Below are 26,136 nucleotides of genomic sequence, written 5' to 3'. Positions count from 1 at the left end.
CGTCCCTCGCCTTCCATTTTATCAGAATGTACTTCTTGGCGACGATGCATCCCAGGTTAAACACTCTGCGAGTTTTTGTGCCCACCTTGCCAATAACTCCTAGGAGGTATTTTAGCAGTTGTGGTGTTGGTGGGATTGAGAGGAAGGCGAACAGTGTTTTTGACACTTGATTCCAGAAGTCAGTAACTGGACCACAACTCCATAGCCTGTGGATTGTATCAGCTTCTTCTGAGTTACATTTTGGACAAGTTTGTATGCATTGTGGATTGAAGCTCGTAATGTGTCTTGGTGTGTAATGTAGTCTATTAAGAATCCTGTATTGGATCAGGCGTAACCCAGAATTCAGCCAGACATCTTTGATCAGGGTGCACATTTTATGCCACTTAACATCATCGATCACTGCCCCAATGTCACTCTCCCACTTTTCTCGAAGTTTAGGTAGTAGTGGCGTTTTAGTCTGTATTTTTGCATACAGTCTAGCCAAGAGCCCTTTCTTGTTATTGTTATACATTACCAATTACATACATTCGTTAGTTTCCGGTTATTTCCGATAGGACGGCCATTGTCGTTTTAATGCAGCTCTCATGCAGTAATATTGTAATGTCTCTATGGGGTTCCCCCCAGTTTGTCCTTGAATTGTTCACACTGACGAAGTGGCCCTCCGGGTAAAGATCTCCTAGGTGTAGAGTTCTATTCGGGTCCCATGCGGCCCCGTTGTCTGCGTCCATCGTTGGGGGGAGGACCGGGGTGTCCCATAGTGGGATGTGTCTGCTGTATGTTTTGGCCACTTCGAGTCTTGTCATTATTCGCCTTCAGGCATTTAGCGTTGTGCGTAATGGGTCGAATAGGCAGGGGTCTGTTCTGTCTGAGCTAATTAGTGTTGGTTTGATGTCATATGGTGCCGCAGAGCGTTGTTCAATTTCGACATGTGAGTATGCGATGTCCGTTGCAAACCATAATCCAGCGTAATGTGCCTGTGCAGCCAGATAGTACAACTCGAAGACGGGAGCTAATAGACCCCTGCGGTGGTACAGCCCCGTGAGAGATTCCCATTTTACTCTGACTGTCTTGTCGCCACAAACAAACCCAGTGCGTCAAAAAACTGCTGTCCGGGCCATATCGGGATGGTGTTAAAAAAATAGAGCAGCTTCGGGGCAACAATCATTTTGAGGATAGCTACTCTTCTATCAATGACATGGGAAGCTTATGCCATAGGGTAAGTTTGTGCTCCATTGTGGCCAGGTAGCTTGCATGGTTATGTTCATAGAGGAGTTTGTGGGTCCTCGCTACCTGTACTCCCAGGTACTTGACTGTCGTGCTTGCCCATTTCATTCCATGTAGTTGCTTGGGTTCTGTGTTTTTTTTCATTGAATGGGAACACCTCAGATTTCGTAGTATTGATTTTGTATCCCGAATGCCGGGTGACGTTGTCGATTTCCTCTAATATAGGTGGTATATTGATCTCAGCGTGCTTCAGGTATATCAAGGTATTGTTTGCATATAATGAAATAATTTGTGGGGCCCCACGTATGTGTATGCCTCTGTGTCTATGGAATTCCCGAATCATGCTAGCTAATGGTTTGTTTGTCAGTGCGAATAGGATTGGGGAGAAGGGGCATCCCTGTCTGGTTTCCCTGGCAAGTCTAAACATTTCTGAGAAATTCCGATTGGTGCAAACTCTGGCCCCAGGGTTAGTATAACGCAGTTTAAAAAATTTGCGGAATTCCCCATCCATACCCATGCGTAGCAGGACACCAAACGGGAAGTTCCAAGACATGGAATGAAAGGCTTTTTCTGCATCTAAAATCATTGCTACTGCCGGGAGTTCGGGGTTTATTTGTGACATTGTACCAAATAGCTGCCTTACATTAAAAGCTGTTGACCTCCCAGGTTTAAAGCACAACTGGTCTTGGTGTACCAGGTCAGTCATGTATGGCATTAGTCTGGTAGCGAGTGTTTTGGCAAAGATTTTCATATCCAAATTTATCAGTGATGAGGGGCGGTATGAGGCCATTTCGTTTGCGCGTTTCGAAGGCTTGGCAAGTACCGTCATTACAGCTTCTGTAAGGGAGGGTGGTAGTAACCCAGCTACGCACTCTTCTTCCCATACTTTAAGGAGTTTCGGGGGCCAGGATATCTTTGTAGGTCTTGTACAATTCTATGCCTATGCTGTCGGGGCCTTACTGGACGCCAGGGAGGCAATGGCTTCCTGAATGTCCCCAACTGTAATAGGGCTATTTAATTTTGCGCTGGTATGATATGATGATATGATATGGCATTTATAATGCGCCTATACACAAGTGTTTCAAGGCGCGACGAGGCAAGGGGGGGAAACAAGGGAGGACAGACAACGATCTTACTAGGCCAGGTGTCATTCAGATCGCGCAAGTGCATGGGAAGAGGGGAAAGGAAAGTGCGCAGGGGGGAGGGAGAGGGGAAAGTGCAGTACATGGGGAAAGTGGAATAAATAAGATAAGTAAAAACAAATAAAACAGCCAGCTAGTGGCAAGTGCAAGGAAGTGCAGACAAAAGTGCTAGTAGGGGGACTGTAGGGATACAGAAAAACGGTCCCCAGGTGCAGGGGTTGCCAGGGAGGCAGTGCAGGTGGCCGATTGACGGGGCCTGGGCCAGAGATCAGAAGAGGGTGGCCAGGTAACCAGTGCAATTTCAGTCAGGAATTCAGCAGGGGAGAAGAGAAAGCAGAAGCAAAGAGGAAGGTTTTGAGGTGCTTCCGGAACCGGAGATGGTTCTCCTCGAGTTTCAGGGAGGCAGGAAGGCTGTTCCAGAGAGAGGTGGCATAGTCCAGCATAGGAAGTTCGGTTCGTGACAGGTATTGGTGAATCTCCTCTTTCGTAACACAATGTTTGTTTGAGTATAGTGATAGGTAGTAGTCTCTGAACATGCTATTCATTTCTTCATGTTTAATGGTGGTATGCCCATCAGGTTTGGTAATTCCCCTAATATGTTGTGTATCTCCTTCCCTCTTAATTATCCTGGCCAGGAGCCGCCCGAGGCGATCTGCTGCGCCGTATCTCCTTGCTTGTGCTTTCCTGATCATAAAGCGGGTTTCGCGATCAGCCAGATCACAGAATTTTTGTCTATTTTCCTTAATTAAATCCAATAGTGCCCTGTCTTGTGTAACGCTATATTCGTTTTCTAGTTTTCTAGTTTCCTCAGATCCCCTTCAACCTCTTTGAGTTCAGTTATAGTGGATTTTTATATTCCAGATGTACTAGAAATTATTGTTCCTCAGAGCCACACCTTGAATGTCTCCCAAATCGTGAAGTACTTGGGGACTGAGTCCTCATTTTCAGTGAAAAATGACTCCATGTCTATCCTCAGTGATTCCACCAAAGAGACATCATGTAGAGCAGATGGGGGCATTCTCCACGGCGGTCTCGGAGCGGTGGAGCCACGTTGTTGTATTTCGAGCACTATGGGTGAATGGTCAGACCAGGTACCTGGTAGGTGTTGCGCTCACCTGGTCTCTGCGGGGACGTTGGGGCACGGTTGTAGCCCTCCCTGGACTTGGCTCCCCTGGATCAGACTTCTTCCCCTGCTTCTGTAGTGTGGGCTGCTCTGGTTGCTGGCACTGCCCCTGAGAGAATACGAGAGGCAGTGAGAATGGTTGGATTGTGATTTCCCTCGAAATCTTCATTCCAGAATGAGGTGAGCATGCCTTTACCCATATAGTCTGACCTGTTGTCTTATGAGGATGAACTCTCCGTCCTGCTTCTCAACTGCAGGGGCGCCTTTGATGAACCTAGTTTCTTCACTGGTCTGTGTGCGTGGCAGCCCAGACCAGCTGTGGCTGAACCACTTTGAAGGTAAGTGTTCTTAACAATAATTATTGTCCGTATCCTTTTGCAATGTCTTTTTTCCGTGATTATTGTCCGTAAACTTTGTAATGTCTTTCCTCTCCCCAATATGTGTGAAGAAGGCAGCGTGGAGTCGCTGTGTTTGGAGTGAGTCCAAATGGGTGCCAGAGAGGTTTACGAGGTTCCCAAATAGAAGGTAAGTTGGGGTTTCAAGGTCGATGGCAAGAATTATGAGTTGCGCGACCAAGCGTAAGATATTTATGTAGTCTCTAACCTTGTGTGTCCTTTTCTCGTGCAGGGATGCAGTTACTGGATGGATGGATCCGTGAGGATGCTCTGCGAGAAGAAGTGCTCCCGCATGGTTAGACGCCCGGAACAGGTGAGGATGCATCTGGACTCCGATGACAATGGGAATCAGGTAAGATGTGATGCGCTGCAGGCGATGGAATTGCAGGAGTTAGGTAAAATGCACTTCGAGCGATGGTATTGCTGAAAGCAGGTAAGGTGCGCGCTGAAGATGAGGTGCCGGATTCAGGTAAGCTGCGCTTCAAGCGATGGTGTGGCTGGAGTCGGGAAAGGTGCGCGCTGAAGATGATGTATTGGAATCGGATGAGATGCGCGCTGAAGATGAACTGGAATCAGGTAAAACAGCTTCAGGCTGTTTCAGCTACGCTGAAAGAAGCAAACTAACGTGAAGTGCTTGCATGCGGGTGGGGCAGGCTTAAATAGCCTGGTCCCAGCCACGCCCCTTTGGCTCGGCCTTGTGGCCCCACCTTGCCACTCCCAGAGACTGCTGCACGTGCACGCCAATGTTTCCCAATGGCCACACCCGGCCAGGATGCACATGGGGAGCCTGCTGGGGAGGAAGTACACGTGCCCCAGACACAAAGTGTGCAGAGCATACTTTCACATTAGCCTGGCGCCAAAGGCGCCAGGACTGGGTCCATTTCGACCCTTTAGATGAACAAGGTAGGGGCCCTTGCCCTGTGACCATGACAGTAGGATCGTAGAGTTGCATCTAGCCTTTGTCCACATCTCCGATACTAACCAGAAGTCTATCCGGGAGTGGGCATTGTGCACTGTGGAATAATATGTGAATTCTTTAATGGTTGGGTGTTCCATCCTCCAAATATCTGTTAGGCCATATTGAGACATAATCTGATTCAGCGTGTTAGCTGCCTTGGTTTTGCACCTTTGTTTAGTGTTCGATCTGTCCGTGGCCGGATCCAAAACTGCATTAAAGTCGCCGCCCCATATAATGGGAATATTTGGGGTTTGATTCAATAAGGTAGCAATTTTTACATAAAAGTTCGGGTCGTCTGTGTTGGGTTCATACGTGTTTATAAGTAGTACTGGGGTATTATTAAAGGTACCAGAGACAATAACGCATCGCCATCAGGGTCTACATTCGTGGTGCCTATTCTGAAGTTTATACTTTTATGTGTGAGGGTTATCACTCCCCTGGATTGAGAGGAATAGTTAGTGTTATATCTGTTTTACCCCATTTGTGTGCCATCTGCCTATGGGTTGACTCCAATGCGTGGGTCTCTTGAAGCAGCATGATGTTGGGTGCATGGCGGTCCAAGTACGCCCAGATCTTCCTGGCCTTAATGGGGTTGTTCAGGCCTCTCACATTCCATGAGATCAACCAAAGTTGGAGGGCCATAACACAACGTTCATTCCAGTATTCATTTCTCTCCGCTCTGTTGCTCGTGTATGCAGGGTTTTGTGTTGGATTGCATGCTTATTGCCACAAATGTTATAACTTTTGTAACCCCAAAACTTTGGGCATGAGCCCACCCAGATGGTCCGTGTGCTTGTGCCGCACTAGTCTACACCCACCATCCCACCTCCCTCACCATCTGTCCCAACTCGATGATGTGGCCCGTTCAAACTTTTGGTGAACCTCTGGGGGAACATGTTGACAACTTGCCTTGCAGTTGGCTCGACGTCCAAGGGTGCATAATATGTATATTTCTCTCTGATCACGTGGGATAGTGAGATGTTTTGCATGCCCCCGTCAGTCATTTTCATCTAGGTTTACCTCTACGTTGTTGCGAGGTGCGCTGGCTTCCGAGTGTGGCTGCCTTGTAGGGATGGGTATTCTAGCTTCCACATAGGACAGTGCCTGGGCTGGATCATCGAAAAAGGGGGCCTTCTCATGCTGGATTCTAAGCTTGGCCGGAAATATCAGTGAGTATGGAATTTTACGCCTCGAAGGAGGCGCTTCACGTTGTCGTAGGATCTTCTCTGGGTTTGAATGCCTGTCGCAAAGTCAGGGTATATATGAATTCTGTTGGATTCGAATTGCAGAGTGCCTCTTTCTCTGGCGAGTTGAAGCACCAGGTCCCTGTCACGGTAGTTGAGCAATCTTGCGATTATTGGAGGAGGGTCAAGCGTGTGGTGCACTCTTTCCACTAGGAACTGTGGGGAGAACCCCGAGGGGTCAAAGAGTGTTTGAAGAAGTTTTTCAATGAAAGGTTCCATGGGGCCCTTTGTTGCTGCCTCTGTGATCCTGACCAGCCAGATGTTGTTCCTCCGGGATCTCAACTCCTAGTCATCACATTTATTCACCACTTTTTTGAGTTTGGTTTGTATGGAATTCAGTGTGCTGTCGTGGCGTGTGATAGAATCCTCATTTGTGCTGATACGCCCCTCAGCATCTGTAATGCGGCATCTTTCTTTTTCAAGTTTTGTCTTTAATGAACCTATTGTTCCCACTATGTCGTCCAGCTTCATATTAATGGCCAGGAATCCATTCTGCATTGTTTACAGTAGGTGATCTTCTCTAGAATTTTCCTCATCGCCGGATGGTAATGTGCTGCCAGAGCGGGGGGCGGTGTTCAGGAGGCGAATATCTCGGTCCCGTGAAGGAGTCCATCTGGCCCTTCTTTTTGTTGGCGCATTTGGTCATAATTGTTTCTTGGAAAATTAGCCATAGATAGGGTGTATCCCTGGTTCTGCTGAAGAGTCTTCAAGCCTGTTCTCAGCAGATCAGCAGCTACTTTGCAGTTTGGGTGTGTTGCGGTAAGTATGTGGGCCGGGGGTAGATCCTGTTGGCTACAAAGGATAACCCTGGCCGTACCGTTTACGGCGTTCCTGTATGACAATTGGCAGTCTTTTGGAGTGATCAAGGGCACAAACGCAATGTGATTGCCCCCGCCTTGAAGGCTAAGTGTAGGTGTTAGTCAATAGGTGTGGTGGGTCCTGGGCTACTACATCTTGTTGTGAAGTTGCAGTACCACACGACCACTCGCTGACATGGCACGAGCTGTTCTGGCATTCTCAGGCAGTGTGGAATGCTGCGCCAGCTATCCTCTGAGGGTGCAGTCTAATGGTTGCATTACTGTCTTTGGGTAATGTTTCTGCTATATTTCCTTTCGTGCTTAGATTATTGGGCCAGGATATGGCAGCCCCTGCTTTAGGGAGTCTGGCGGTAGGGCGGCACTGGACCGCAGTGAGCCCCTGCATGCGATCTGGGGGTCAGGCACTCCGGTATCTCAGGGGCAAACAATGTTTTGTGCCTTACTTCTTTTCTGATCGCTCACGCTGACTCGCTGCTCCTTGTCCTCGGATGCCGATGTAGTATGCTATTGACAAGTCTCTGCAACTATGGCTGACACCCGTATGTTGATGGGGCGCTCCGGGTGTCAAGGGAGGCCGAGCCGTTGCGGGCGAGCGTGAAAGGGTGCTCCAATGCCCTATAGCCAAAAGGATTGAACATCAGGTGTGGCTCAGCAATGTTGCAGTTCCGAGCAAGGCCGCAGAGAGTACTGAGCCTCACTTCAGGTGGAGCCCTCCACCCCAGCTGCAATGTGTTCCGCGTTGTCACTAAAGATGTTAGCAAGTTGGTTTTTCCCAGTAGTGTCCGGGTGATGTGTAGGGTTTTGTTCCCATTATCCAGCGTTGTGCCCGTCTCTTATTTCAGTGGGTGTGTTTTATGGCTCCCCGGCCACGGGCCCAAGGGCCGCAGCTCCGGCCGCTCACCCAGGCCGCCCAGTCGGGAAGAAGGGGGAGGTGCAGGTCGGTGCGGCAGCAGAGACACCAGAGGCCGGAAGGGCACGTAGGCCGGCCCACCGAGGAGCGGAGCACCCGATCAGGCAGCCCAGCGCCACGGCCTCTGACAGATGGGGTCGGGGGCACATCCGGTGATGTCCGCTGGAACGGAGTGGCCAAAGTCTGTGTATCACCCTCCTGTGTAGGATCCCAAAGCGTTCAGCTCCCAGTGTTGGTTTTTGGCAGGCGCTCAACGTGGAGGCCACAGCACTTACAACGCACAGCGGCCCGGCGGATGTCTCCATAGATCGGGTCGGGGGTCCGCTGCATGCAGCCCGATCATGAGTTTTAATATTCGCAGGAGATCGTCAGGAGACATGCAGCGACCCACTGCTCTGTTGATTTTGCGAGATTATTACAGGGTTGTCGGAGTGGTCCAGCCAGTTGTGTCCGTCAGCCACCTAATTCAGCCCGGGCTTTGCTGGTCGTCGGATAGGTTTCAAAAAGTGGCAGAGGGCGCTCGAAACTGGATTGTTTGTTGGAGCAGAGCGACCTTACTTGCAATGCCCGTTCAGCGTATGTCTCAGCAATCTCCAGTGGAGGCTCCGTTCCCCCCGCAGGCCGCTCAGACTGGAAGCCTGCGTCGCGCCTCCACCCAGTTCTCCCGGAAGTCTGCAGCGGGGCTCTGCCACCCGTTGGGTCGGGCTGCCCGCCAAATGTTTTATCTACGGTGCCCACATGTCGATCGGCTTGGGAGTTTGCCAGGGGTGGCCCAGAGTCTCAATAGTGCACCACCGCAAATGTGAGTCTCCTTGCGGGCAGAGAGCAGGATTTTCTGGCAGCTGGATTAATCCCTCGAATAGAGCTTTACAACTATGCAGCCATTGCTCTAGCTGCGCAACAGCGCCCCCAATAGAATGATATATAAACATAAGCTATGAAGTGAATCAACCTACAAAAACTATTGCCACACAACATAAAACAGCAATAGTCGCCGCCAAATCTGCATCCTGCAATGACAGTCTCACAAACGCCACCTCTGAATCCAAAGAGCTCTTTGCAATTTTCATAGAGCTGTCCATCCCAGCCACTATATCCCTAGACATCATCAAAGATCAAAAATGGTGTAATACAATACAAACTGCCCTATTAAACAAAATTGAACTTTTGCAAAAGAAAATTCTGGAGCACCACAAGACTCTCACACAGCATATCAGAGGAACCTCCAATGCAGATCAGGTCTTCACCTCTAACACAGAGCGACTGAGCGATAAAAACACAATAACTCCCTTCAAATTCAGGGAAATCACTGAACTTGAAGTAATAGAGATTGTGAGAAAAATCAGGCCTTCCAACTGCAAATGAGATGCCTGCCCAGCCAAACTAGTCAAAGACTGTGCAGAAACACTTTCCCCGTTTCTCAAGTCTTTCATTAACGCATCTTTCAATTCCAACCCTGTCCCTGATAGCCTAAAAGAAGCCTGTGTACTCCCTCTTCTAAAAATAAAAAATAAAAAAATTGAAATACTCTGGACCCTGAAATTGCCAACCACTACAGGCCCATCATCACTGTCCCTTTCTTGCTTAAGGTACTGGATAAAGTTGCATACACGCAAATCCAGCAATATCTAGAAGAAAACCACATCCTAGGTAAAAGACAGTCAGGCTTCCGCCCAGGAGAGGGAACCAAGTCCGCCCTACTCCATTTTAAAATACAACTCAGCGACATCATGGACAAAGGCAAGCTGCCACTTCTCTTCCTCTTAGATCTGTCTGCTGCCTTTGACCTTGTCGACCATGAAATCCTAGGCTTGAACCTACAAAACGAAGCCCACTTCTCACCAGAAGCAATCGCGTGGGTGGCATCATTCCTAAACGGTAGACTCATGAAGGTCTTCTCCTACTCCGGATGCGTCTCCCCCACCACCATCCACTGCAGCGTCCCGCGGGGCTCATGCACTGCCCCCCACATTATACATTATTTTCACCCTCCCGCTTTCAATGATCTGGACTGTCGTGACATAGCATATACGAACTACACTGACGACACTCAGGTACGACTCCCTCTAACAGGCACATACGAACAGGGCACTGTAGCAATTAATAAGATTTATTCAGCCATCCAGACATGGATGGCGGCCAACGGTCTCTGCCTAAACAGGGACAAAACAGAGATGCTTATAGTTGGCACTACTGACACACTCAACAAGCTCCCACCACAATACAAATCCTTTACCATAGAGAACGCCACCATCACAGTCTCAGCAGTGTTAAAAACCCTAGGAGTCTACCTTGACTCCTCATTGTCCATGTCACACCAGGTTAATGCTATAGCCTCCTCCGCCACACTCACCACTAAGGTGATCAACTCTGTTAAGCCCTTCCTCTCTACCAAAAATTGCCTGTCCATAGCCAGAGCCACAGTAGGTACCAAACTAGACTACTGCAATGCACTATTCTTGGGCACATCGGCGAAAAACCTCAACAAATTCCAAGTCACACAGAATAATGCCATCAGGGCAGCCCTGAATATTCCAAAAAGGGAACACATCACACAGGCCTTGGAAAGATGCACACTGGTTACCAGTAAAAGAGTGTATACTTTAAAAAAAAAACTGGCCATCACACACAGGTGCCTCTCATCCATTGCCCCACCCTACTTCACAAAGAATCATCCGCAACCCTCCAACAGACCCATTAGATCTCACCTGACTAACCAGATCTATGGGCCAGCCTTCAAGAGCTTGTGGGGTCTAGCTTTCAACACCTGGCACCCAAAAATTGGAATACACTGCCCACTACCCTAAAAAAGGAAAGCTCCTACACAGCATTCCCCAAAATGCTGAAAACCAGACTATTCTGCTAGATCCAACCAATATGTGTTGCTACGCTGTTCAGCTGTAACCTCATGAACAGCAGCTTGCATTCCATGTACGAACACGGCTTGTGCTACAGATTGCTCACCCATGCTCAATGATACACCTGTTTGTAAGTAAGTTCTCTGTAAAAGCGCCACAATGCCCAGGGCCTATGCTGCGTTTTATAAATGCAAATAAAATTAAAATCAGAATCACTTACAGAGCTGCAGATAAGACACAGTGAGATTAAATGATTTGCCCAGGATCATGCACTTTGGTTAAATGGTAAAACCAGGATGTGGACAATCTTCCAGTTTTAGTTGATGTACATATTTATTAAGGTTTTGCTTTGCATTTCATGTGCTTAAATAATACATAGCAATGCCTTAGAAGCAAACCACATTACATAATAAAATAGCCTTTAATAGTAAACTAACTATACACTATATACATTGTCATAGAAATAAGTTGACCAGTATGAGTATGGCTATAGTTTTCTCCCCCCCCCCCCTCCTGCATTCAAAGTGAGCTTAAAAATTGCCCCTTGGGTTTTAAATCCATAGTCATTATTTCATAAAGCATGCAACATTATGCGCACTTATCACTCCCCCATTCACATTTCTAAAGGTAAAAGTCCATGCTAATATGCCCCCCTGCCTCCCATCAGTGCCTAATGGCTCACATTCGAATGCTCGATTTACACAGAGCAACGTGACAGCCCCTCTTTTGCCCGGACCTCATTGGGACATTGTCCTGGCATTGGAACACCTCTCCCGTTCGCAATGGGTAAGGTGTCCTGCTGCCAGGACAATGAGCGTGCTGATCAGGAATTGCTCAGCACACATTGCCCTGCCAGTGGGACACCTTTCCTCGTTGGGCCACCATTGAGGTGCCCAATGGGGGAGGTGTCCCAATAACAAATGTCCTGTAGCTGCTCCCCCTCGGTATGCCACTGGGCCTCGGTGATCTAATGTGCTCTTTGTGAGTGCACTGTGCACGGTTATTTGGCAGGGCTGGGGCGGAGACAAGCCGGATTCCGAGTTACGGCTAGAGATCTGATGCCATATCTCGGATCCGGCGATAGCCAGCCCATTATCCAGCATGCATGCAAATTAAGGTTCTGATGTAGGTTTCTAACTTTCTCTCTAGGAACATGCATTGCTAGTTTCCACACGTCTGGTAACAGACATTACATATTTGTAAATGCTCATCAGTCAGATACTGCCAGTTTCCACATGCATGCATGTTGGGCTGGCCTTCGCAGCTGGTGCCTTGTCCGCCAGGTCCAGTCATGTATCCCCACCTTAAGTCATCCAAGCAAATCAGCTCGACAATGTAGTGACGGTGTGGGTTGTGTCTGGGTATGAAGGGTATGAGCAGTTGGCCTCCTTGTCGAAATCCTACTCCTCCTGATGTGCAGGAGCTAGGGCCCTTTCCAAAGATCAGGAACATACCTCAGAAAAGGTCCAGGCTGCCTGGCCTGCCAATTTATTGTGGCTTTCTCCTGAACCGTAAAAAAGAAAAGGTCAGGCCCCAGTCTTTTTAATCCTCAAACTAGTAATAACAGGGTTTGATCCCAGCAATGTTAAAAAATAACAGGGTTAAATCCTATCTGCTACAAAATGTTCAAAAAGAAATATACCAGGGTTAAATCCCAACTGCCAGTTCAAATGCACAATAGTTCTGCTCCTTCAAGTACTTTTGAGTCTCCAACTACATTACTTAATGTTGCAGGAAGCCCGGTTCCTGGAGGCAGCAGCACCGGGGGTTATCATGCCCTCACTTTGAAGAGCCATAATCATGTTTTTTTCCCCACTCCCCCAATTTCGGGTAAAATGTGTGTGTTTGGAGGGGAGTTAGTTCCTGGTCTCCTGAACAAAACATTGTGGCATCACTACAAAGACCAGAATTCCTTGAGACTGTAATTAAACAAGCAATTGGCAACATCTAAATATAAACACAGCCTCCCTGAAAAGAGTTGGAGACTCGAAAGTACTTGGAGGGCCAGAACTATTGTGCATTTGAACTGGCAGTTGGGATTTAACCCTGGTATATTTATTTTTCAACGTTTTGTGGCAGTTGGGATTTAACCCTGTTATTTTTTTAACATTGCTTGGATCAAACCCTGTTATTACTAGTTTGAGGATTAAAAAGACTGGGAACTAGAGTGCACGCCTGACCTTTTCTTTCTTTCTCTTTTTTTCTTCTGAACTGGTTCGTCCTTGATTGGGCAGGTAAACCACTTTGTAGGCTTATTGTTGGGTCCTTTCTCCCCGCGACCTCTCTCTCCACATGTAGTGGTCCCAAGGGCTCTATCCTCTCACCCTGACTCTTCAATGTCCACTTGGCCCCTTTGGCCCACCTGATCTCTACCTTCTCTAACTGTCAGTCTTATGCGGATGATACTCTGTTTTCTTTCAGTTTCCCCTCAGCCACCTATCTCACTCATTCCCTACTGTCTATCTGCGATTCAGTATTGGTGTGCCTCCAACGATCTCTGCCTTAATGCCAGTAAGACAGAGATCCTTCTCATTTTGACCCCTGTTGCCGCTTTCCCTCTCTCACTCTGGCTGCCTTCATTTGGCCCATTTCCTTTGCCTTCCTGTGAGGCAAAAAAACCTTGGTGTCATCTTCAACTCCACTCTCTCCTCACATCACAGACCTTGCCAAGAAGGCCCACTACCAGCTGCACCTCCTCAGTGGTAGTCTTCCTATATCACTTTCCCTCAGAAGCTCACTGTCTCCAGAGCCCTGGTTCTCTCTAGTCTGGATTACTGTAACAACCTCTTTCACAATCTGCCTTCCTCTACTCTCTGTCCTCTTCAACTAATCCAGAACAGGACTGGGAGACTTATCCTTGTCCTCAGGCCCAGGGACTGTATCTCTCCATCCCTGAAATCTCTCAACTGGCTCCTGGTGGCTGCAAGGATAAAGTTTAAGACACTCTGCATCGTCCACAAGGCTTTCTGGGGCCAGGACCCGCACTACATCCAACTATCTCTTCTCTTCTATTTTCCTTCTCAAGCCCTTCGCTCAGCTGCCTCCAACTCTGAGGGTCAGTTGCTTCTCTAGGCAGAGTGTGGGGGGTAGATCTCTCACTCCTCTGCAGGTGCCTCCCTCTGGAATGGCCTCACTGCCCCTCTCAAACTTGAGCCCGACCACCTGAAGTTCCGGAAACAGCTTAAGACCTTCCTTTTCTCCTCTGCTTTCTCTCTCTCTTGCTCCCCTGCTGATCTACCTGTCTGCTGCGCTGACTGGTTGCTTGTCTACTGTCAGAGTCTCACAGTGTACCAGGCTCCTCCATGATCAGTCTTCAGGGTTAAAGAACTTACTAGAGAATCAACATTTTTGTCTAAATAATCGGGGGGTGAGAGGGCACTACTAAATAGGCAGAGAAGACACGAGGACTTTGACATAAACGACACTTCATAGAGAAACGTAGGGTAACTAGTGGAAATAATGGGCATGTCCGAGAGATGTAGAATACTGAGCAACTTGTACCAAGCCATTTACCCTGTTTTAAAGTTGTTCCAACAGTTTGAACTTTGCCTTAGCTTTAAATAACTCAACATCATGTACACTACTTTATACACGACTTAAAACACGCACAAATTTGATCATGCATTGGATGTTCTTTAGAATAAGTGTTTGTCTTCATGTTTTTTTAGAATGAAGAAAGACTGAAATACGATGGGCTGCCGGCAATCAAATATAATTGTCTGCATCGTGAGCAGGCAGTTGCTATGGCTACTGAGGTGGAAAAGGCAAATGCTCTCCTGCAAACCTTCAGCACGACTTCAGTCATCTCCAGCCTAGGCTTGGGCCTGTTCTGCTTCCTATCCGACCGATTGCTGCAGTTTTCCTTATTTCAGCAAAATGACTGGCTGCGGGCACTCTCAGACAATGCGGTGCATGGCATGGTGGGCATGTGGTCCTGGGCAATTGTGATTGGACTCAGGAAGAAGAGCGACTTCTGTGAAGTCCTGCTTGCTGGCTTTCTTGCCTCTGTCATTGATGTCGACCACTTCTTTCTAGCTGGGTCTTTCTCTATAAAGGTAAGTAAAGCGGCAGGCAGTGAGTGTCCTGTGGCAGAGATTACCTGGTGTTATCACATGTGTGGGGTTTGGAATGGGCAGTTTGGTACTGGTATTAGCGGGCCCATGGTGCGTGTGTAATGTTTTGTGTTTGTGATCAAGTTTGAGTTCAGCATTACACAGATACCTTTTTATATTCTCAATTTCCTGCACTGATGATATTTAATTTGCAGGCTAGCTGAAGTTGCGTGGAGGCCCATTTCGAAATTGTCTGACGAGCCCCCTTACTTGCCTTCAGCTGGGAAAACTTGCCTGGATAAATCGGCAACAATCTATTAATCTGGTCTAGTTTGTTGTTCAACGCAAAATAGCAGGGGAAAACTGTCGACATACCCCATTTTTTGGGCACAAGCATGTTCCGTTTTGTTACTCATACTTAACATTTTTAACATCTCTCTAGCTACTGGATTACAGGACCCGTAAACAAATGTTATACTAAGGATGTGGCTTCCTTTGTGTATATGCATTTGCTCACAGCCTCAGCGTGGGCCTGGATTCTGTGGTGGCAGCCTACTTAGATAACGCAATCCATGCAGATTATCGAGGAATGAGCAGTGTGCTCTGTACAGCAGAACAAAGGAAGGCCACCAGCAAGGGAGCTGAAAGCTTAAATTATCTCTTAAGAAAATTGATTAACCTTCCTGTGTCAAAGTCGCTGGACCCACGCTGTGATCAAGGTGTGGGGCCCCATTTCAATTGAAAGTATTAAAATACCCTGATGACTGCACTGGCAGCAACAATACCAAGGCCTGAACTGATAATGAACAATAGACAAAGGGTGGAATGCCCAGCAATCTTAGGTTGTTTGTATGTGTAAGATTTCTAAATTCTGCGGATGCAAGCATTGTTGGGTAATCGATGCATATGAACAAGCTGTATCAATGTTAAAAATAATGTGCCACCATGTAACAATCCTGTGGTAACAATGCTACACTCTTCTTGTGACAAAAGTCTACATTTGATGTAAACATGTAACTCAATTTGTAACTGATCTACAACTTGGTGTATATTCAATATCTGAACTATCTCATTTCCTACGCAATTCAGGTCAAATGCCATACATTGAGTAGAGTGTAATTTGAACAAAAACCTTTATGATAGTATTAGAATACTGACAATTCGATACAAAACAATGATATAAAAACAAATATAAAGAAATTCAGAAGTAGTATGATAACCAGTTCAATAGTAATTGCACAATATTCTTAGTATAATCACACGATTGTCAGTTAAGATTCCTACGTAACCAAATATTCTATCTTGATCGTAGTCACCTCTAGAAAGTGTTGTCTCTTCGTGTTTTGTGCTTGAGCACTTCTTCAGGCGTAAAAAGGTTTCACAACTTCCTTCTGATGTCTCTTAAAGGTATGGATCAGATTGTGTTAATTGGCTACTGACTTCTTTGCAACTATAACACAACCCAGAGTCCTCAATAGGTTTCCTGAATACATTAGACCATGCATCCAGAATGTTCACTTCTTATTTAGGAATCTTCTACCAGCTGAGTCCTCTTTGGATCGTTTTGGTGTAAACTGGCATCTATGCACAGACACCATTGCCTTTAGGGAGGGAACATTATTAAGGCTACTGGAGGAATTCCATTAGGAGGATCTCGAAAGGTTTTTGTTTAAATGGCACGTTACTTAATGTATGGTATTTCACTTTGATTGCCCTAAGAATTATGATAGTTGAGATATTCAATACAAAATAAGTTGTAGCTTATTTGCAACTTGAGTTCTAAGTGAACATCATATGTAGACTTTTGTCACAAGAAGAGTGCAGCATTGTTACCACGGGATTGGCATTTTGTGGCCCATTATTTTTGACATTGAACCAATAATGACTCTGAGTTGTCATTTCATCTTTTAGGGGTGGTCACTGAGCAATATGATTGAGTATCCCTTTACTTTCATTACCCAATCTGTGAATTTGGGTTTGATGAATGTTTTCATAAGTTTGTCTCTTCTTTCCTGAACATTTCAGAGAAGTGAGTGCTGCCATCCATAGACCCACTATGATTTTTCTGAGATCATTGGCCTCATTACGAGTTAATAATGCCAAACTTGTTTAATGTTACCACATGCAGTAAAGGGAAGGGAACACATGATTCAGAGTCATGCGGTCTCTTCAGTTATTCCCCAATTTAGATTCCAAGAGGACTTCATTTGGGACATGCACTATTACCACACGTACTAATACTACGGGAGGCCTTTTTGTAGAGGTTTTTTCCTCCACATAAAAGCAGCCAGTTTTGAGGAGTTATTTGACGGACCGGTGAAACATGCAGTATTGTGCAGTACTGCATGTTTAGTCGTTATCATCGAACTTGCAACGTGACTCGTGTTTTCAGGAACACTCTCTATACGTTAAATACTACATCACAAATCCATCATCAATACACTGATAAAAGAAATATTCTAATTGGAAACAAACCCATATATTAGCACAAACAAATGATATATTTTCTTGCAGCTTTCCATTAACAACTTTATTGCTCCTTTTCCGCTCAGCGCTTTAAAATGCATTTTATGAGAACAGAAATTGAGAGATTGTAAAGTGACCTCATACAGCTCACAGACAAAAGAAGCTGAACCCAATGTAAGTCTTCACGTTTGTTTATTCTTACAGTTCCAGTTACTATATAGGGTCAAAAAGTGCAACCTAGGAACAACCACTGGCCCATCCCTTGCCACCTCTCACTCCAACTGTCATAAGAAGAACATTCACACACAACTCTGTCAGCATTCCATGGGGAAATGCCACACAGTTCTCACTGGCACCATCAGCGCACGTGCCGACAGACCGGTAGAATACTACACCTTTTCCACTATAAACTGGGGAATCGACCCAAAAGATGAAGATGCACAGAAAGAGAGTCCCATGACTGAAAGACCACAAGACTAAGAGCACACAGTACATCAAGCAATAAACTGCAACACCAAGACCTAAACCAGGACAGCCACCCACAACTTCTCAATGTGGGGACATAAAGCATCCTAACAAAACAACCAAACGTGGCTAAAGGCTATTTGCTAGAGGACAACACAGGTGAGCAAGGGAAAAACGCAAAGGAAATATTGAGCCACGTGTAGCTCACCTAGTATCCATATCCATTCCCCTGCATGGGAAATCCCATTGAGACCAAAATGAACACGTATTAAACAGTGGCTCACGGTGTGAAGACCGGAACAAAAGGCCGACTTTTCCAAATGCATCCCGTGAAGGCTGCCCCAGCAAGGCTGGTCTTTTGTTTCCAGCCCCTTCTCCTGGGCCTGTTCGTCCCTTCCCTCCTGCTACATGGCCTTACTGCTCACTGCCGCTCCGCCACCACTTACCTGAAGCAACCCTGCTACCTTCTCTGACAGTCTCCTCGCCACTATTTCCGAAAGCCCAACATGCTTCATGTCGCACTTCCTGACACAGCCTTTAGTGTGTTGGACTGCAGAAAAGCAAACATAACCAGCAGGGTCAGAGCAAACCATGACATACAACACCAACATGCCTCAGAGGGGCAGCTCAGGAGGTCAACCAGATCGTGGACTGACATACACCTCACTCACAGTACAGAACTGCATCACAAGGTGAAACCTATGGCCAGAAGGAAACCAACAGCAAGAAAAACAACTGGTGCACTGATCTGGTACTGCAGAACACCTCATCCTTGCTGTACAAAAATAATCTTTTATATCTTCTTTCTTTCCAATAGAGTTAGAATAGTGATAGGTTAGCATACGTTTTAAGACAGAGGACTGAACCTGGTTTACTAGTAACCAAGTTGACACATTTGAGAGCATGTTTAATTTGATTCCATGTGAGAGTATCCTTGAAACATGTAAGATGTAGTTAAAGCAGTATTTAGTGAACAAGATTATCAGAGACCCCAGAGAGCTTGCAAAAGCTGCTGGCAGGTATGTGAGCACTTAAGTGCAGAAAAAGGCTCAGGTGAATACATCTGTCAGAGGGCAAGGGGAATCATAACAAGCACAAGGATGGAAAGGGCAGTGGTTCTGGCCCTTCTGGAAAGAAAGGCACAGAAAAACATGAAGAGAAATCCCAGTCCCATGGTTGGTCTGCCCCCACAGAAAAGAAGGGGTTGTTTTCTGTGTGGGGAGTTGACGCATAGAACGGGACATCCGGCTTGAAAGGGTAGAACCAAGGAGGCGATGGGAACTTGTTGGAAGAGGAGGTCATATTTTTGTTTTCTATTTATTATTGTGTTATAGCCGAATTACCGCTTTTCACATATCAAAATTTCATCATAGAAAGACAAATTTAAAATAGAAGGAATTCTTCAAATACATCTGAGCAACAAAATTAAACTCACACTTATATACAAAAGAAGAGAAAGAAAGAAATAAGAATCAAAATGTACATAGTTGTTCATTTGGTTAGGACTTCTTCATTTCCAGCATTTAAATCACTAATCAGACTTAGGCCTTTCAACATTTTTAGCACTTCCGTTGTTAGCATTGTTTCATGTCCTACTACAATTCTTTTTCAAATTGAAGTTGTTTTTAGCCACCAGTCTTTATATACAAATCTAGACAATCTTTGCTCTGAGCTCCCAGGTCCCATCATACTCTAACAATATATGTTTCAGAGATTGTTCTTCTCCACCTCCACACAGTGGGCAGAGGTTGTCTTTGTACATTTCCCTCTACCTTATATGTAAAATGACCCTAGTAGGGAGTACATTAAGGGGAAACCTTAATTCCCATTCTCCACCGAGGATCCGGGAAACGCCTTGGGTACATTGGACACCAACCTCTGGGTTTATCCAGACTGCATAATGACTGAGACATTTTCAAATGACGCATCTCTGAAATCGTGTTTATCCAATCTGCCCTCCTACCGGCTTCTTTTACATTCATTGGATTTTGAATCAAATCCCCTTGGTCACGATCACATACCCTAAGGGTTTCCAACACACTTGATCTTAAACCTTTCTAAAAACAGATTGGTATTCTTTTTCAGCATTACCTCTATCTCTTCATAGAGGAAGTTCTTCGGTGGAACCAATATTAATCTGTATAGTGATAGTACTCTCCAATTTATTTGTGATCGCAGGGACTCAAGACCCAGTTCATGTCTCAGGGCTACTATGGGCAATGATTGTGGTAGATCTAATCATCATTCATATTTGTGACATTGTATGTTAGATTTGTTACCGATTAGGCAGTATGCATCACTTTGTGGGTGATCAGCCTCCAGAGACTTCCTACAGTTCCTACAAGTGTTTTAACTGCAAACATTTCTTGTAAACAGTTAAGAGGTGTTGGGATCTTTTTGAATATTTGTGGGTGCTTAAAGGATATGATCCCAACTTCTTTAAATGCCCTTGGTCCTCTTTAAATTGGTGTGGTAGATCTAATACATATTTCCACAATTTGGCTTCCAGCTTTTCCCAGTTAATGAATCTTGCCATTGGATTTACATCCATACGGTAAATCAATGATGGAATTGCCTTAACATTATAATACTTGAATAATGGCATTATTGAAAATGTACAGTACGTATGCACAATCAACTTCAAATTGGCACCTAGTTGCAACAATTTCCTCTCCAATGTTGAATTATTGATACCACAGTCGGGAAACACCTTAATTTGAAACCCAAGTAGGTTATTTCCTGAGCCACATAAAACCTGTGAAAGGTCAATCCATGCTCCATACAGCATTGGTCCGCTCTTCACATAATCACTACTAACCAAGCTAAGCACCAGAATATTAAGGGAAGTGGAGACCCCCCTTTGAAAACCTATTTCTTGAATTGGCAGAATACCTTTTGTCTCAGCCTAGCTCTCCAGCTCCCTCAAAATAGTCCCTCCAAAGATTTTATTGTCCACGTCGAGAAGGGAGATTGGGCGATAATTTCTTAGATCCTCCTGATCTCCCTTCTTGTTAATTGGTATTATCGTAGAGCCTCTCCATGAATCTGGGAGATTTCCAGTTCTCTTCAACTCCCTGTAGAGGTTCACAAGTATTCTCGACCACATGGGGATATTTGATTTCAAAATCTTATTGTTAGGCCATTTGGCCCTGAAGCCCTTGAGGACGATGATTTCTTTATCAAATCTCCTACTAGGTCTGTTGTGATGTTTTAGAACCTCTGGGGTTCCTTCAAATGCATCCCTTCCTGAGTTTATCTTGTAAACATCTGTAAAGGGTTTGCTCCACCTCTCTTCTCTTATAACATTGCTCTGCACATTACTCTGACAGTTTGTCAACAAATTTATAATGGACCAAATATTTCTTGAGTTTGGTTGACTCACAGCCCTAATTTCTCAATCTTTCAGAAAACGTAGATACTTACAGGCTTTTGACCAGTTCTTATATTTGTTTTTCAGATTTTTCAATTTACTTCTATACACATACCCACTTAGATTCTTGGCCTTCAGTGCTAAAACCTTTCTCCACAATTCTCTTTTTCTTTCTCATGTATTAATGTCAAAAGAGTGTTTATGCAAAATCATTGTTTGACCTTTTGTGATACCAGGCTTGTCTAAATCCCACAGGAAGTCTACAAAGTTAGGGGGACTAGACACCATTCTTATCTCATTGTTCCCAAAGCTCTCAAGTATGTTTTGAAGTTTCCCATTGAGACATGTCCCTCCTCTTCTACATTTGTTTATTCTGTGTTTCCCGTTATTTACTATTAACTCTTCATGATGACTTCTCATACAACCTATGATCTCATATGTCACCACCTCTACAAGCATATTGTGATCACTACTCCTCACTTCATTAATAGTAAATTATTCACATTTTTCAAACAGATCTTTTGAGAGAAACGAATAATCTATGGTTGAGCGCAAAACCGCCCTCTCTTCCAGGTAGCATTGATGGAACATCCCCCTTTATATTCCCATTTACCATGGACACATTCCATTCAGCTAGAAACGAGAGCCATCGCTTACCATTTTCCGATGTCTCTCTCAATTGATTTCCATTTTGATTTACAATTTTAACACAATGGGAATTCCGGTCACCCATTAAAACTATACCAACTGGGAGGCTACCAGGGGCGCACTCATGCCTGCAGCTTGAGTGCCTAGCTCCCATGTTGCTGGGAGGAAAGGTGGAAAGAGCCCACCCGGACCCCCACAGACAGACCTTGGCTGGACCCCACCGACAGAAAAGGGCCAGTGCGCAGTTCTGAAATTGGGGACAGATTGGTGATTTTTCATGGGACATACAGCGTTGAGAAGACAGCCAAGGGAAAACGAAAGCGAATTGCCTGATGCTGCGCACCATATCCAGTGAGCAGCGTGATCTCCGGGTCCACGTCTGGTCTGTAAGGAAGGGTTTGGTCCATGAGGAGGTGCCCCGGCAGTGGCAGAGCGATGAGCCGGGCCCACGGGAGTGAGCGGCTTCTGCTCGGTGGAAGGCCCTTTTGCCCAGCTGAGATGGACCGGCCAAGCGGTGAGTCTACGACCGCACTAAAGCTGATAGGGAGGCACTGGGCACCGACTGGGTTGGGGAAAGGCCTGCCCGCGAGCATTAAGAAGCAGCAGGAGAGAGGTGATCCATGTAGCGGATTGGGCCCCCAAAGTTGTGCGGCTCTCCATGTGAGGAGCGGTCTGTTGTGGACCAGTGGAGGAGTTGGCCCCACAGGAGGGACTGTGATAGAGCCTTCAACCTGGCCCAGGGACTCCTTTTGAAAGAGTTTGCCTGCCTTATGGACTGCTAACTGCTACCACCTTATGGTGGCCCTGGGATGGTAACACAAAGACATCCAGGGTCCTGGCATTGGGTCACTGCCTGCTAAGGGGAGTCCTGTGTTCATCCCGGGGACTGCCAGGTGATTGAGACACGGTAGAACAAGGGCACGCCTGGGTGTCCTTGCCCAGCAGCAGGCTCTGAGAAAGGCCCAGAGGAGGCTTGTGGTCCGGTCCTCGGACCCGAACTGACACGGTGCAGAACATGCAGGAGGAAAGGGATGACCCAGTGTCCATGAAAAAAGACATTGCCTCCTTGGAGGACATTGGAGGTAAAGCAGACAAAATCAATGTTTGAATAAACAAAATGGACGAGAGTTTACATGCTGTGGAAAATAACCAGACATCGCTCTTGACTTTGGATTTTCACATGGATATGAGAATGGCAGAGCTGGAGAGAAGGGAGAGAGAGATTACACTTAAGATGTGTGACTTTGAAAACCGAGAAAGGAGAAATAACTTATGTGTTTTCTGGGGTCCCAGAAAAGGAGGGTGAAACAGAGAGAGACCTGCAGAAAATGGTACATGAGGTGGCGAAAGCTCTCTTTGGGGATTACGCAATTGAGGAGCCAAAAATGGGTGCATAGATCACGTGGGGGCAGGGAGGATTCCGAGGTCAGTCTTGGCTTGCCTGCATAACAATTCCAGCAAGCAGAAGATCCTTGAGAAAGTGAGGGGAGCAGGAGCTGTGTCATTCCGTAACACCAAGATTACCGTTTTCCAGGACCTGTCCTCCCTCACCTTGGCAATGCGGCGTCTGTGCATGCCAATTACAAAGTGGCTGAATGAAAAAGGAGTGATGTATAGATGGGGGTTCCCCTTCTTTATATCCTTTGAAGTGGACGGATACTCTTATAAGTTGGTCTCTGAGGATGATATAAAGAAGGTCATGGGAGAACTGACTGGAGATGAGGTCCCGGTGCCAGAAGGAGATGCGAAGGGCCCTGGAGACGGACAGTGGCATACGAAAGGACCAAGAAGGCGCAAGGGGGGGGGGGTCCTCTGGACCTGGATGATTTCTATAGCAGTTCTGGGTCTATAGCTGTGTGCCGTCTCCACCAGTCGTGGAGGCAATTTATGGTGCACAGACAGTTTTGGATGGGGAAGGTACTTGATTGTGATTGGTTCCATTAGGGGGAGGTGGAGTTTGGATCCTGTTTCGGGGAGGGGGCAGTTTGGGGGTCGGAGGGGTGTCATTATGAAAGTTATTGGGGTATTGAAAGGTGGAGGGGGCTCTTTTTTTTTTTTTTTTTTTAGAGGAGAAAATGAAGTTGACCCATTGTTTCGGGGTCGTACTGGTGGCTCGGTTTACACCCAGTGATAACTGGTTGGGACCAGGCACCACAGGGGGTGGGGGGTGTTAGGGAGAATTCTCTTATAAGGCTAATTTCCCAAACCTAATGAGTCCCCCAGCAGCTTTGCTGGATTTCTGGGGTTTGTTTTTTTCTCCTGCTAAGAGTGAGACTCTTTTACTCCCACTCTTAGGCATGATTTGAGGTATGTCTTTGACTTATTGTGTGCTTATGGGCTATGGGGTCTTTTACTCCATAGGGTATCATCTGTTTAGTGTATGTGTTACACAACACCCTCAGTGCAGTAACACAGGGGTGTCATAGTGACCCCCAAACATAGACTCCATACCCTGGGACTGACTACTGTCTCCCAGGGCATGTAAAGTCACCATTGGCTTTACTAGTCCAAAATTATGAACAGAACCAGTACAAACCATCATATTGAGGAAGTCCTGGAAGGGGTTAATTAGATTGCCCCTGGGTCTGTTTCCAAGGGGGCACTGTCCAGTCCCCTTGTCGAGTTTGTGGCTGGTGGCAGTGGTTACCACGCAAAATATTGCACCAGAATATTTCCTATGGGATTTTCCCATTGATTTTAAACGCACCACTTTTTTGGTGCAATGTTAAAGATACCGCTGGTTTATTTATTTAATATAAAATCACCGGTCGGGTCTTTTCGCCAGAACTCTTTTCCAAAATGGCGTTTGTGTCTGTCTCTGTAACTCCAACCAAGGTCGGGCCCTTTGTTCCACTTTTTGGCAGGCTTCTCCACAGAAGCCCTCCAACTGGTGCCACTCTGTCTGGGTTCCACAGGATGTGTGGGTGGGGGAATTGGCACCCTGGACTGCGTTGCCTTAGCAACCAAGTCGCACTCTGTTCTGATTGGCCCAGTGGTGAGCCAATGGGCGATTTTTCTGCATAAAAGCAGGGCTTTTGGGACTGGAACTTCAGAAGTCGCCACAAGACCTAAGAAATCCGAAGAGGGGAGAAGCTGAGCCATCTGCAACCACGACACCACCGGTGGAGCCCTGCTGCAACGACCTTGCCACTTTCCCCGATGACAAGAGAAGATCTTCTGCTGTAAGAGTCTTCTCCCTTTGAGCTGGTGGGGACAACCAGTTCGCCATTCGCCTCCCAGGACGTCCCTTGGTCGAATCGCCAGTGCCAAGCACCCCGGCAGCCGGATAGCCAAGCTTCACCACTGTGACCGCGAATAAAAGGAACGCACCTTTTAACAGAACAAACTCCGCGGTTGGTCTCTCCCCTGGGCAGTGCAACGACTCCAAGTGTCCTCCTCGACGAGATCTTCTCTTCCCCTGGTCAAAACCACGAACTGCACCCGCTTCCAGGAACAACTGCCACTGCTGGAGCTTCCTCACTTTTAAAGGTACTGTGTTCCACCTGGCCTCCCTTTCCACGGTTTGCTAAAGGTGACCCTTAAATCCTTGGCTTTCCAACTGGGTTGGCCCCCAGACCTTCTAACTTTATCTTTCGCATCAAACCAACCTCCTTTGAACATTTCTGCAAAGACCTGAGTGCTTTTTAAACTGTGTGATCTTGGGCACATTTCGCCTTGCTCCATTTAAAGTGGGGCTGGCCTATGGCCTATGACCTTTGGCTCTGCAGTAGACTCTGCCTTCACTAACTTGCTGTGGTCTTTGAAAAGTGTTGGGAACTGTTTTATTTTCATGACCTGCCTTTTTCTCTCCCTTTAACCTAATTATTGGAGTGCCATCTAAGTTACACGCTCACATCTGTTTTTACAAATAGTGGTGTTTTGACCTAGACTTGTCTAATAATTATTAAGGGAGGTGTGTATACTTTTCTGATTGTGTTTGAACTTGCTTTGATCTATAGTGCTTAGTGTATTTCCTAAAGTATGTTTTAAATAAATAATTATATACTTTTGATACCAAGCTCTGGTCAGTGTTTGCTTGCTCTACTGTTTTTTTAGCCCTATTGTGTATCCTCTGTATACTGCCCTACTCATCTTGAGAGAAGTCTGACTGCTCAGCCACAGCTACCAGGTAAATATGGGTGGTGCAGACTGCTACCAATTGGGTTTACTGCTTACTCCTGTAGTCTTAATCTTCTTGCAGTGTTCCCCAAGGGAACTGCACAGGATTCTGCCTAACAGGGGAGAGTGAGTGGAGGGAATTGGGCAGGCAGTGAGGCTTGGGGAGGTGGGTGGGGTTACGGTCGGGATGAACGAAGGGGTTGGGGAGGTGACATAGTTGGGGAAGGGGAATGTTCAGTTCGAGTTTTTCTGACCCAGGGGGACAATATTTGGTGTAGGAAGTGGACCGTCTTGCTGGAGAGGTTTGAAGTGAGACAAAGGTGGACCTGAACAAGGTGGAAAGG

General features: G+C 46.3%; 1 protein-coding gene across 1 annotated transcript in view; it reads left to right on the top strand.

Moving 5' to 3' along the window:
* The window catches only part of TMEM267 (transmembrane protein 267), a 149,067-nt gene that overhangs the window by 87,460 nt on the left and 35,471 nt on the right, over positions 1-26,136 (top strand). The window contains exon 2 of the mRNA XM_069627232.1: positions 14,341-14,727. Coding sequence (XP_069483333.1) covers positions 14,416-14,727 — 312 coding nt within the window. The 5' untranslated portion in view covers positions 14,341-14,415. The remainder of the gene's footprint in view (positions 1-14,340; positions 14,728-26,136) is intronic.

This window comes from Ambystoma mexicanum, chromosome 6p (genome assembly GCF_040938575.1).
Source record: "Ambystoma mexicanum isolate Mex_15411 chromosome 6p, UKY_AmexF1_1, whole genome shotgun sequence".
Lineage (NCBI taxonomy): Eukaryota > Metazoa > Chordata > Amphibia > Caudata > Ambystomatidae > Ambystoma > Ambystoma mexicanum.
Note: the sequence above shows the minus strand (reverse complement) of the source record. Positions and strands in the feature narration are given on the sequence as shown.